The sequence below is a fragment of the Ruditapes philippinarum genome, unplaced genomic scaffold (assembly GCF_026571515.1).
Source record: "Ruditapes philippinarum isolate M1 unplaced genomic scaffold, ASM2657151v2 ctg574_1_1_1_1, whole genome shotgun sequence".
NCBI classification, from domain to species: domain Eukaryota; kingdom Metazoa; phylum Mollusca; class Bivalvia; order Venerida; family Veneridae; genus Ruditapes; species Ruditapes philippinarum.
In genome coordinates, this window is record NW_026853932.1 from 68170 (window position 1) to 82556 (window position 14387).

The 14387-nt window shown below is 32.6% G+C and overlaps 1 protein-coding gene across 1 annotated transcript; it reads right to left on the reverse strand.

The window, feature by feature from the left end:
* Positions 1 to 493: 493 nt before the first annotated feature.
* LOC132738425 (WD repeat-containing protein 54-like) lies at positions 494 to 14387 on the reverse strand. Its single transcript, XM_060725920.1, is given in 10 exon segments — positions 494 to 4174; positions 4918 to 4983; positions 5790 to 5936; positions 5939 to 5951; positions 9514 to 9646; positions 10270 to 10347; positions 10807 to 10863; positions 11221 to 11290; positions 11800 to 11865; positions 14080 to 14387. Coding segments are annotated over 10 exon segments (987 nt in total). The 5' UTR covers positions 14308 to 14387; the 3' UTR covers positions 494 to 4045.

Consider the following 14387-nt stretch of genomic DNA (forward strand, 5'->3'; position numbering starts at 1 on the left):
TGACTTTCATTCATTAACCCTTAACCTGCTAATATTCTAAAACAGACTTGTCCAGCTTCCATTTATAGAACTATCCATTAATGATTTCAGGAATATCTAGATGAAAAAATTTAAGTTGGTCAACCAACAGTATAGAGGGGTCAGACTTTGTAGTAGTGCAGGCTGGCCTGGCTCAACACTGGTAACAAAGGCTAATCATTTTCAGTACCAGCAGTTAATGGGTTAAATAGAATCAATTTACCTCTAAATATAGACCACTTGTGTTCAGAGGCTTCTTTCTATTGATGGCTTTTATTCACATGTTTGACTGTATTTTTTATTTTTAACTTTAATCAACATTTGCTACATACAACATTTATGAAATACCCTAGATGGCACACTGATAAGTTACTGAGCATATCTGGTTACACAACACTAAAAGAAGTATGGCTACACAACACTAAATTTTTAAGGCATTTACTGTAACACCCAAAGCTTTATTTTAAACAAAAAAATGGAACAAAATCAATTACTTAAATGACAAAGGACAATAATTGTAAGAAAAAATATTTAACACTTTTAAAATCTTTTACTTATATATCTCAAACATTTTAATAAGTTTAATATTACCTGAGTAGACTGAAATAGGTCTTCCCAGATACATGTATTAATTAAAAAATCAAATATAGTGGTAGCTACCAAAATGTCCATTTTCAACTTTTATTCAGTTAAAAACATTTCTCCTTGCTTAATTATTAACTTCCCTAAAGTATACACTGACTAAATATTTTATCATTCAATTCAATTTCAAGAACAATGTGCATTTTTAATTACAAAAATTAATTTAAAAAAAATATACAAGGTGAATACATGAAAATATGTGAGAAAAAAAATGGTCCATTATGTGACTCATCACAGGTCATTTAAGTGCAACAGATAAAAACAACAATGCAAAATTACACAATAAGCACCTGCAAAACAAAGTCTTGGTCCCCATTAGAGGTTTGACTAAATGGAAGATAGATATCATATTTTTGACAGACAATTTGTAAACTTATACATGTCTTTAGTTTAACATAATAAATAAAATACTACAGTTCATCAATTGTATATATGTGTTTTTTTACTGATAACTGATGAATGAAAGCAATTTACTTGTGATATATTATCTATTTTTCTTACTGTATATCATTAATTTTAGAAAACTTTCTGTTTTGTTGGTTTTTTGATTTTATTATTGAAATAAAAAACCTTTTAGAATAGCAAAATTTGTCAGTTTTTTTCCTCATAAATATGTAATACATATTGTAGAACTTTATGATATATATTTTTGTATTTTCACAGACAATTACTTATTACATTTCAACTTATGATAATCACTTGAGAGAAATTACATGAAATTTGTAGGGTTTTTGTGTCTACAGTCAAACCTGTGTTAATGACCACCTCTGAGTATGGATAACCCTGCATATAAAAAGGCCACATTTTGACAACCCTTCATTGATTAAATGGAATAAAGTAACTCCAGATAAAGACCATCTGTCTAACCTGTCTTTACATACCATTATTAGTGTATCCATTGGGTCGTCTTTGTTCACACGTTTGACTGTATATTGTTAGAAAATATTTCGTTTACTTATACTAAGGCAAACAGAAGTAAATTTCAAGGCAATGGTTTTGTCAAGCAACAGTTTTATATATATAAATCAAAACAATAGCACACAAAATTATGGCTAAGATATATAATAAATATATTATATTTTACCTATCTAAAAATGTAGCATGAAAATTTTACGATAAATTACAGTAATTTAAATCTTATTTTTGTCCTCAAAACCAAAAAAACCATTTCTCTCTTGCAAAATTGGAAAAAGTCAAGGGCCACAACTCTACAACCACCACCACATAAAAAAGCTGCAACATACAATTTCACATAAAAAAGTAATAATATCCACATGAAATCCATGACTGGAAAACAAATTTTGTTTCTATGAAGAAAAAAAAGTGTATTTACTCAACTATTAGTCTGACCCTGTTATAAGACGGGGGTCTGGGTTACTAAATATAACAAACAGTTTACCATTTGACTCATTGAACATATGGGCTGAATTGTCTTGGGGAAAAAAATGTTATTCAATTTTGATACCTAATTCAATATAATTATACACATTTACTACAAAATGGATAGACACATTGGTAATAATGGAAATATTCAAGTACTTCAAAAGGGGAGTCTCTCAACACACTCATATCAATAACAATTCTCCTTTCTTAATGATACCTTTACAAGACAAGACCTTTTGGTAAAGTGCAGCTTACCTAAAGATTGGCAAGTTGAATTATTTTAGTAAAATACATGTGCAAATGTAATTATCTTAAAAAATAATTTAGTTTTATGACAGGAACAGAAAACCTAAAACATGTTTATTTATAAATTATCCAAAATGTAAAACATACATATACCTATTATATCATCACTTTAAAAAGGTCAATGATATAGAAATAAATACAAATCAGTACCTTTTTCTCATTGGTTCATATTTTTCATACATTTTCTTTTTTCACACATGCATGTTTTCTTAAACAAGTACATATGTAGTTCACGTGACTGGTGGTAAACAATATATTTTTGAAACACTTTCTTGCACTAACACTTTCAATCTGCAGTTTGAGTGGTGTTTAAAAGTAACTAGAAAAATTCTCATTTTCAAGAAGGGACATTTCAACAACATACATTTTTTCACAGATAATTCATACAATAAAATGAACACTTGTATTAGTTAATTTGTTAAACTTAAGCAATCATACCCTGTAAAACCGATATATGTGGTTTATCTTACAAGCACTGTTTACAGTCATGTACATATAAAAAAAAGCATGTAAGTATATGTGATGAAATATAAATAACTATAGTCTCTTCTCAAACAACAAATCCACTATAACTATGAGCCATTTTGATCAAGCTTCTATAAAAAGCTACACATTCTAAATTTGGATTTCAAAATTAATAAAGCTAAGTTATCAAAAAATATAAATAGATTTACAAACAAGAAAAATATGAGGTTTTCTTTGCCTAACGCAAAAATCTGATATGTTAATATTATGCCAGGTGTTATTTTTAAAACGAAAACATCCATAACACCTATGGATACTCTCACATAGCTAAAAAGAGGCCTTGCTCAACCGCAACATTTCTGGAAATGTAACAATGCACAGGAATTGAGAAAAAGGTTTAATAAATAAGCTCACAAAGATATTAAATACAAATATAGATTAACACATAAATTAGCTTAAAACACTACAGTACAGTAACTGACCCCCCCTATATATAAACATGAAAAGTTAACCACATATTTTATTCATCTATTTTTCTTAGTATTTAATGACAAAAGATACACTTTCTGTAAAAGGCATTGGAAAATAATAAGACTTTCCTATAAGTAAGATCTAATTGTTAACAAGAGCATTGCATGTGGTGTTAGAGGTCGTCTGTTCAAAGTTCTAAGTTAAAAAGGGGCATAACTCCAAAAATTTGGCTTTAAGAATGATGTCCCCTGGTCAAACTTCTGTGCCTTGTCATGATAAGCAAGCATTTCAAGTTTCATATTGATACTTTTAAAATTGTTTGAGTAATGGTCTGCTTCAAAAATTTTGCACAACAATGATGATGCCAAAGCAATTATAATTGCTCAATTTATCTTCGAAACAAAAATGGCAATTTCTGTTCCGTCATTAATATGATACAAATACTTTACTCATAAACTGTTAAGCAGAAAAAAATTGGCTCAGAACAATGCCAATCAGCATGAAACCTCATTACATTACATAAATTCTATTAAAATAAACTATTAATGATCATTCTTATAATTCTAGAACTAGCCCTAAAATCAGTATTATAATACCTACTTTAATTTACTAATTTACTTTTATTAACTCACAACCTAATTTCTTTTTTTCACAACCAAAATATGTCGGAGATTCTTTTACATAACTTTACATCACATGATTTGATTTCTTTTCATTAAAATTAACAAATTCTAATTCCCTATTCTATTATTATACTGTGCTATTGCACAAAGAAATTGAGGTCGGAGCTATCGTATCCAGATACAACAAATCCTCGGCCAGCGGGATGAACAAACTGGGCGCCTACAAGCTGCTGGTCCGTCACCGCCTCCGCAAACTTAAACTCAATCTGAAACAGTGAAGAAAAACAATACAAATGTTTAAATGGTTTAAAGCACACATTTTTGATAAGATGGGAAGACTGCTGTAATAGCAAACTAAAGACATATACATGTTTATCATGATTTTAAGAAATATATACTGCAAAGGTTTGTAACAGCAGGGTAAAAATGAGCCAAGTTTTTACTTTTCAAAGGCTTTGTCTGTTTCTACACTGCTGGGTAAATAGAGTGGTTTGGTTTTGTCATCAAAGTAGAAGACCTCAAAAAAGTATGCAAAGTTTCAACCCATTCCTTCAGTAGTTTTGGAAATACTAACTTGCATAGAAAAGCCAAAGTGTGATGGCGACAATTTTTGGATGCCAATGCCTGGGTGAGTACAATTGATCTTCTAATTTTCTAATATTCAAGCTTAACAATGTAGTAAATCTAAATGTTATTGGTCTTGATCAGTTACATACACATTTAAGAATAACTCAAAAGATAAAAGTCAATTTTCAAGCATGTGCCTTCAGTGGTGATGGAAATCAATCTTAAACCGGCAGCTGAGTAGAACCACTGACATTCCGTAAGCTAGCTGGATAGCTTCCTCACATGAAAGAATCTTAAATCGCTGTTGAGATTCAAACTCACAGTGGTGAGGGTAACCAACCTCTGAAGGATAAGCAGTTTGAAAAGCAAGACAGGGAAAGTTGTGTGCTGTTAGGTAAAATTTACAGCTTACCCATAAAGAAAAGAATTAAATTACACTTACAATGGGTGGATTTCCAGGGATCAACTGCCATACTCTAGCATAGGAGTCCTCGCTTACTGACACAACCTGTAAGGGAATATTATATTATGCAGTTACTAATATATCTTCATATACATGTAGTTACTGTTATATTTAATTTATATGACAGGAATACAATTCTTCAATAGGTAAATTTTCACTGTTGTCTGAATTTGCATCTGCAGTCATGATCTGACCACAACAACACTGTTTACCTTTTATTTGTTTGCTAACACTTAATATATACTACTACTGAATGTCTTAAATGGCCTGATTAATCTTTAAAGATTTATGATTTTATATCAGTTTTGTCAGCTGACAAATGACCCAAAAAAAACATGCATCGACACATTGTATATAAACAGGTCTACCTCCTGTTTAGTGTAAGAAATGTTCAAATTCAAATATATAGACTTCCAAGAAAGGAATAGGGACTGGACATAGAAGGTGCTTGAAATCTCAACGCATGGTACACATTGAATTGTTTACACTTGGCTTGCAAGACATGGTACAGTTATTTAACATATCAAATCAGTGGCGGCATGGCCGAGTGGTTAACATATCGGACACTAGTAATCAAATGATCACTAACCCATGGGTTCAAATCCTGTCAGGGGCAAGTTGTTGTTTCCTTGAGCAAGAAACTTTACATTCATTGCTCAGTACTGGCTAGTTCCAGGAACGGATTCGAAAAAGTGTCTATAAGCTTATAGCTTCATACACAATCAAACTAAAATAAATTCTGTATTAGCCAAATGTGATGAACAACTTTACCAAAGCCTTAAATCACAATTTTTTCACTACTATAAGCAATGTTAAATAATAATTATAATATGATACATGATATGTCATACCATTCCAGATTCTTTAGCAATATCTATAGCATTAATCCACCTAGCATGGGCGTTCACTGTAGATGCTAGTTTACCAGCAGTTGTGTATAGACACAACTGACCATTTCCAAATGCAGCCACTATTATACCCTTCCAAAAATACCGAGACTAGTACATGGGTCTCTGTAACATAATAAATATAGGATCAATAAAACTGCATTTCTGCATTCCTTAAGGCAAATTATATTTGTCATTGAAAGAGATATATAGAAAGAAGAATACAAAATGATGACAACTTGGAAAGAATTTTGTTGTGGTGGATTCTATTTTACAGTAATATCGCAAATGATTGCAATTACCTGAGTGAGCAAAAAGACCTTGGCAACTAGAAACTTAGTATGCAGCACCGATATTTTACCAATATTAACCAACAAACTATCAAACTGTCTCAGTGAGCTAAAGTTTTAAACATAGTAAACATGAATAACCCTTGGCCTTTTGGAACCAAGTGACTTGCATTTACCACCAGTATAAGGCCAGTCTCATGCACATATGCGCACTCTGACCAGCCTTTATTTTATACTGTCAGTAGCCAAATTTTTGTATTTTGTTGCTGAAATCCCTTAAAATTAGAATGGAATATTCCAAACTAAAAGCTGGAGGAATCCATTTTACAAATGTCTAAATGTATTTTTCCATTTTTGAAATCCCTTAACATAAAATGGAATATTCCAAACTAAAAGCTGGAGGAATCCATTTTACAAATGTCTAAATGTATTTTTCCATTTTTGAAATCCCTTAACATAAAATGGAATATTCCCAACTCAAAGCTGGAGGAATCCATTTTACAACTTCAGGAGGTTAAATGTCTAAATGTTGGTAAAATATATAGTTTTATGGTGTGCATATATACATGTTAATATGAGACAATTACAACACAATATTGTATATATATCTTATAATATATATATGTTTTAAATTAAAATGCTCACAACATAACATATGAAACTGCTACATATGTATATACATGTATATATATCTTAACTTACAATCCTTTTAATTGACTTACCTTTCGTTTCTATAGATAAACCTGCCAATAATTATGAATAGTTGTTGTAATTAACTGAGTAACCTTATCTCTTTGAATTCACTTTATTTTTTATATCAGCATCTAAAAGGCTTGAGCATGAAAGATTTCAATTGTGGTCTCTATGAAATTCACTTCAAGTTCTATTTGAGCATCTAAAAGCATGGCAGAATTTTCACAGGAAGTCTCTATGAATTTAGAGGTGTATGTAATATGCAGGATGTGGTTTCAGAGAAAAATCTTTCTTTTTATTTTTTTTTTTTTTGGGGGGGGGGGGGGGGGGGGTCCCACATCTCACCTTTCTGGGTATGAAAATCAGCCTGGATTTAGTGGTACATGAGACATGATAGAAACAAGGGTGCCATAGTCACAAAAATACGCCCGTTTACGAAAAAAGCTTTAGATTGAGATGGGGGCATTATGGATAAGTGTTATCTAGCAAGCAAGTTTTTATTCTTAGCACTGTGTTGTTAAATGAACCTTAAAACAAATCAATAGGGAAGATATGCACAGAATGTGTGACCTTGACCTTGGTCCGCAGGGACCTGAATTTTATGCACGGCACTCAGCCTCACAATGATGAACATTTGTGCCAAATTATATTGAAATCCCTCTATGCATGTAGAAAGTTTTGCTCCAGACAAGTGTTTTTCTATGAGCTCTAACTAGAGACTTTGGTTTATGTGCAGGCACTACGTCTCATGGTGGTGAACAATTTCTATAAAAGTAACATTAAAATTCCTCCATGCATGTAGAAAATATGCTCCGGACAACATCTGGATATTTAATCATCTCCAGTGACCTTGACCTTGCATATTAACCTAAATTAAATGTGTAATACCTGTAGTCATGATAGTTACCATTTGTGCTACAATCCATCAATAAATGATGACTAAATGGTCCCTATAACCATCTTCAATTTTTTATCTGAACTTTGACCTCTATGTGTAACCTTGACTTTGGTCGCAGGGATCTGAATTTTGCATGCGACACTCAGCCTCACAATGGTGAACATTTGTGCCAAGTTATATTGAAAACCCCCTATGAATGTAGAAGTTTTGCTCCGGACAAGCGTTTTTCAATGAGCTCTAAGTGTGACCTTGACCTTTGACCTGGAGACCTGGATCATGCGTGGAGCAATACATATCATGGTGGTGAGCATTTCCATAAAGTATTATAAAAATTTTTCCATACATGTAGGAGATATGCTCCAGACAAAATCTGGATATTTCACCATCTTTAGTGACCTTGACCTTGCATATATTGACCTAAAGTACATGTGTCACAGCCGTAGTCATTATAATGACCATTTGTGTTACAATCCCTCAATAAATGATGATTAAATCGTCCCTATACACATCTTCATATTTTTATCTTTTTTTAAAACGGGCGTATAAAAAGTACATGTAATTTAATAACTAAAAAATTCTGATTTAAGATTTTATTCTAGGGAAATACATTTCATTACAATTCTTAATGTTTGAATGAGCTGAACTGATATTTACTTGAAAATTAAAATATAATTAAATTTCTATGAGAAAGTATTTACATTTGATAAGGTAATTACTGTATGATCTTTATGAACAAATACCAAGTCTACAGAACACCATAGTTATCACAGTTAAGTATCTTGACCAATGAATGAAACATGTGTAAATAAATGTTACATTCTTTACAACATACTCAAGTCCAAGAAAGAGGATTATTTCATGCCCTTTGATTAAATTCTATTTTTAGAAAATAGATCAAGGGAGTAATTGTGTAAGTCATTTATGAACAAAGTAATAACTTTGTTGTCTCCCTTTGATTAAATTCTATTAACAAAATCTGGATATTTCATCATCTTTAGTGACCTTGACCTTGTATATATTGACCTAAATTATATGTATCACAGCCATAGTCTTGATAATGACCATTTGTGTTACAATCCCTCAATAAATGATGACTAAATGGTCCATATACACATCTTCATATTTTTATCTGAACTTTGACCTCTAAGTGTGACCTTGACCTTGGCCGCAAGGACCTGAATCTTGCACGCGACACTCCGCCTCACAATGGTGAACATTTGTGCCAAGTAATATTGAAATCCCTCTATACATGTGGAAGTTTTTGCTCCGGACAAGCATTTTTCAATGAGCTCTAAGTGTGACCTTGACCTTTGACCTAGAGACCTGGTTCATGTGCGCGACACTGCTCCTCATAGTGGTGAACATTTATATGAAGTTTCATTAAAATCCCTCCATACATGTAGGAGATATGCTCCGGACAAAATTGGACGCCGCCCGCCCGCCCGCTCGCCAGGGGCGTTCCCATAATACGTCCCGTTTTTCAAACGGGCGTATAAAAAGAAATACTGGGTTGATAAAAACACCACATCTATCCCTTTTTATATAAATTTCAGCGACCACATGATGATGTGCAGCAATATATAATCTGGTTCACTAACTTTGCATTTAAAAAAAAAGATATTAGATGTGAAAAGGAACAAAGCTTTTTTTGTCAACTGATTTATAAAGTAGTTTACGTCGGACAGAAAGTTGTGATTTTAGAAAACATGAATATATCCCATGTTTAAAATAGACACTAATTGCATCATTTCAGCCTCTAATAACAAGATTTTACTGTAGATATATGTAATAATAACTAAATGTTTACCCATTTCCTGGTATTTTGACAGTCTGCTGAACACTGCTGCCAGAGGTTTTCCAAATAATAATGTTACCATCCTCATCAGCACTGACTAGAACATCGCCCTCCGAGGCCAAGTCACATATAGCACTGGTATGACCTAATGGTACAAATATTTTTAAACATTTGTAATCTCTATATGTAAATTATAACGAAGAGGCTTCCTAATGTACGAAAAAAGATGGGTCAAACATTTATGCTGGTTGTTTTCTTTTTCTTTTTGGTTTTATGTCACATCAACACAGTATAGGTTATATAGTGACTTTACAGCATTACTGGTGGAAGAAGACCTCAGGTGTCCCTCTGTGCATTATTTCAGGTACAGTCGGGCACCATAGTAAGAAGTTCACTGACGTTCCGTAAGCTAGCTGGATAGCTTTTTCGCATGAAAGAATCCAAAAATGCTTGCGTGGCTATGTGCGTTCTTCTAAAAGCAACAGCCAGAACGGAATATACAAGAAATTATTTTTAGTAGAAGTTTTAAGTTCAAGGCCACATGGAAACTTTCCAGTGTTACTTGTGAAGGATAACATCAGGCCACAGATTATTTCAAGTGGGAACCCAAGTAAAATCACTGACATTGGGTGAGCTTGCTCAGGATATCGTTATGGGGTAGATAATTAAAAATTATAAAACCTAACAAATTAACCAATGATGTTGTTTATGGAGAATATAAACTTTAATTACCTCTGCTTTGTTAATATTTTGTTAGATTTATTTTACCTTGACATGTAGCTGTTACAGAGACATTGGTGCCTTTTACAGGGACATCAAAAACTAAGACTGCACCTTGCTGAGTTCCTGTAAATATACAGATGAAGATTATGTCTCGATTTTTCTTTTATTACAGATTATCAAGTCATATGATCACAAAAGGACTTGATCATTGACCCGTAGATTAACTGAAAAATTCAAGGATTGTTCTTTTCCAATATATCAAAATAATGATTTAATTATTTCAGTGGCAGGGAAGGTTGTATTGCTCAATACCTTGAGCATTAATATTACAGTTATAGTAATAAAATGAATCAGTTTCATGGATTGAAGTGAAAAAAATTATATATATATTATCACCACTAAAATACTGCCACTTGCATTATTATAGACTTTGCCATACTTGTGGTTATATTTATGCCATGTTAATTATGATATACATTGTTTAAAATCAAAACAATACCTCAAATTAAATTACACAAGAAATAATAATAATTGCACAGCCTAAGAATATACATAAATAAAACCTTGAAAAAATATACCTACCCACACATACTAGACTTTCTGAAGCTGCAGCAATGCCTCTTCCAAAATTTGAAGTTTCTGAAACAATAAATTAACTGAGAACAACTCTATCTTAATAAATAAAATATGACATTTAAACCCTAACATGATGGAAAGCACTTTATTACAACAGATATTTTCTAGAAGTCCGCCAAATTTTCAAAGTTGTAACTGTATGAGTTTCCTGGTAATACAGGATTAGCTGGGAAATTCCCAAATATTTTTTTATTCCAGAGTAACTCTTTATATTTATATAATTGTAACTGAGAGATGAAAAACAAAAAGCACATTATTCCTTCTTGAAATTTGCATCTATGAATTTAATTTTATATAGGGAAGCGAAAGGGGGGAAAGCGATTTACACTAACACTACAAGCACAATAAAAATGTACCAACCATTTGAGTCAGTTGATGCATCACACGTGGCATGCCAGTATATCATTGATGAACCATCATATTCAAACATCTAGGAAATATAAAAAAACATCATAAGTCTATTAAACATTATTCCTATTTACTTCAAGAAGTGATATTTGTATCCAAAATAGCAAAATGTCTTACACAAAATACACTTAAGAAATGCTTTCATGATTAAGGAGCACTTGTGACTATAATGTCCTTTTGTGCTAAATTTGCAGTCAAAATGAAAATCCTTAAACACTGTAGGAACTAGTCCAGACATTCCTTTGTTTTGTCAGTCAACGGACAGAATGACAGATGGACAAGTGCAAATCTATATGTCCCCCATCCAAGTATTGGGTGCATAAATAATAAATATAATCCATTGCTTAATTCATTGGTTTTTTTCTCTATCTAACGCACTGTGTAAATTAACATAGTTTTAAGCCAAACAACTTCTCAGTGAAATACATGTGGAATCAAATAAAACATATAAATGATTTAGTTTTAGCAATTACTGATAATGTACTGATAATGTATCTGAAAAATGACACAGAGTTATAATAATAGACTCACCTGTATACCCTTTAACGATGTTAACACAAGTATAGTCCTACCATTACCCAAGTGAACCCACTTTGTCTGAAAATATAGTGAAATAATAGCTCTAATCATCTGTCTGTCTGCACAATATTTACATGTATTGATCTGTTCAATACCAGAGCTTTCTATGCAGTACTGTCAGTACATGTAACTACTAAATTTGTATGTATTTTTAAAGTTTTAAAAACTATTACTCTCTAGCAGTTACCCGCATTACCTTAAAGCTCACTTTGCCAGCAGGCCATTCAGGCCTGCTAATATATATACATGTATACAACTGATCTTAGGTTTGGAGAGTCATTTAGTAAATGATAAATACCTTTTGTTGTTTTACAATAGTTTTTCAGATTGATTTATTGCATATATCAAGATATTTGTACATTCATTGAAAGGAAAAGTTCATTCATCAGACAGCAATTTTATTAAGAATTTACTTATTTTTATGCTTAGAGGCTCAGAATTATGAGGAAAGAGCAAGTTTAATTATGAGGAAAGAGCAATTGTAAGTTTAATAATGAGGAAAGAGCAATAATAAGTTTAATTAAGATGAAAGAGCAATTATACGCGGAAAGTCCGAGCGGGCCGAAGGCCCCGCGAGGGCTGTAGCGCTCTTAGATAACATGTATGACGCGTATCAATTCAAATGAAATCAAATTAAAAGTAAATGAAAATTTCAAAAAAATATATATCCTATACCTAATGAGCTGTGAAAAAATCCTTAGTTAACCCATTACTTCATATACACGCCTTTTAACGCCTTTTTCACCCCCCCCTTTTTTGTTGTCTCAAATGATGAAAAAATGCCTTATTTAGGCCCCAAACACTTGTTTTTGTTTGAGAAATGTTGTTAAAAAAATTGACCTCTTTTTCGGCGCGGCCCCCCAATCAAAAGATACATCAGGGGGTTGCCAGAAGGGGGTTTGAAGGGGGGTCCCCCTCATCGCCAAGAAAATTTTGGACTTGTGAGAGGCTGTAAATGACCCCAGATTGATCATAAGGTAACGTGTAACCAACGCTGAAAAGCATTTGACTCTATCTCAATCCATTGATAAGTTGCAGCACTTTGAAATCAATTTTGATGAAAAAAATCAACGCAAAATAGTGATTTTTGGCAATTTTGAGATGTCCCCTCGTTGCCATGGTAACAGAAAATTTAAGTCTCAGCATGTTGTTGCAAGGACAATGGTCCAGTCAACATTTGTGCCAAGTTTGATTAGTGTTGAAGCAGTTTTTATAGTATTATAGCAATTTGAACTTGTAACGGGAGACTTTTCAATGAAAACAGCCATTTTTCACAAAATGCTCATGAAGCAATGGGTTAATGGGCGCCGCCATTTTGAAATCCTTTTGAGCTAAATATAGATATCACAGCGCTTTTAATGAGCGTCTACATAATTCAGACTATTGCTAGCAGACGCATGCTTAATTACACTTCCGGTGAAAAAATGATGTACAAAATCAGAAAATAAACATTCATTTCATTCATAAGAACTATAGTAACGATGATAAATGTAAAATGTTACTTTTAAATCCTTTTGATAAATTAGCACATTAAAATAACGTAAAATCATCATATGTGATTAAAGATTAACAGAAAATGGCGGACGGGATTCCAAACGCCAACGCATGCGCAGTGGTCCCTCTTCCGATGAACACCACCAATTTATTCTTTTCTGCTTACAGTACAAAATACCTGCTGATTTCACCATAGATCTTTTAACATGTACACTAAAGATGTTATGCTTAAATCATAAGAGCTTTCCGCGCCATAGGTAGCACCTAATTTCATATTAACTTTAATTATGAGGAAAGAGCAATCATAAATTTAATTATGAGGAAAGAGCAATTATAAGTTTAATTATGAAGAAAGAGTAGTTATAAGTTTTTTAATGGTTAGTTTTTTCCCTGGAATATTACAGATGGCTATTTTTTACATCATCATTGAGCAAAATACTTCATTAAATCAAGACATCTATTATGCGCCCTCCTATGCCTAGTATGTTAGAACAGCAGGGCATTTGAACCAAGTATAAACGGTGATACCCGGACAGTCTGACACTGACCTCACCTTGCTGGCCCTTGTCAACTTTCATTAATGTTAGTCATTGCAACATGAATGTTGCATCTGAGTAAATTGCATGTGTCCTCATGTATTAAAAAAAAAGATCCGATCATCTGACACCATGGGCGGGGTTTTTACAAAAAATTCACAAATAATTGTAGTATTCTTCCATCTATTTTCTAAATGTTTACCTGCATTATCATTGAACTACTTTGCTGTGAAGCAGACGGTTCTTTACAGATAACTTGTTTGTGTGTGACTTGTGAGCCATCTGTAGAGGTGGAAACCATGTTTATCAAATATTTATGTACTGATGCATAATTCAATGAACCGCGATCAGCATTATTTAAAACTGTCAGATTATTACAGATCATAGAGGCACTGCTTTTCAGGGCAAGAGGTTTTGATTTTTTAAACATTTTGATATAAAATGTGAAAAAGTCACAGCTGTAAAATCATGTAAAATATCCGGAAGTCTTGGTTGCCGAGAACGCTTTCA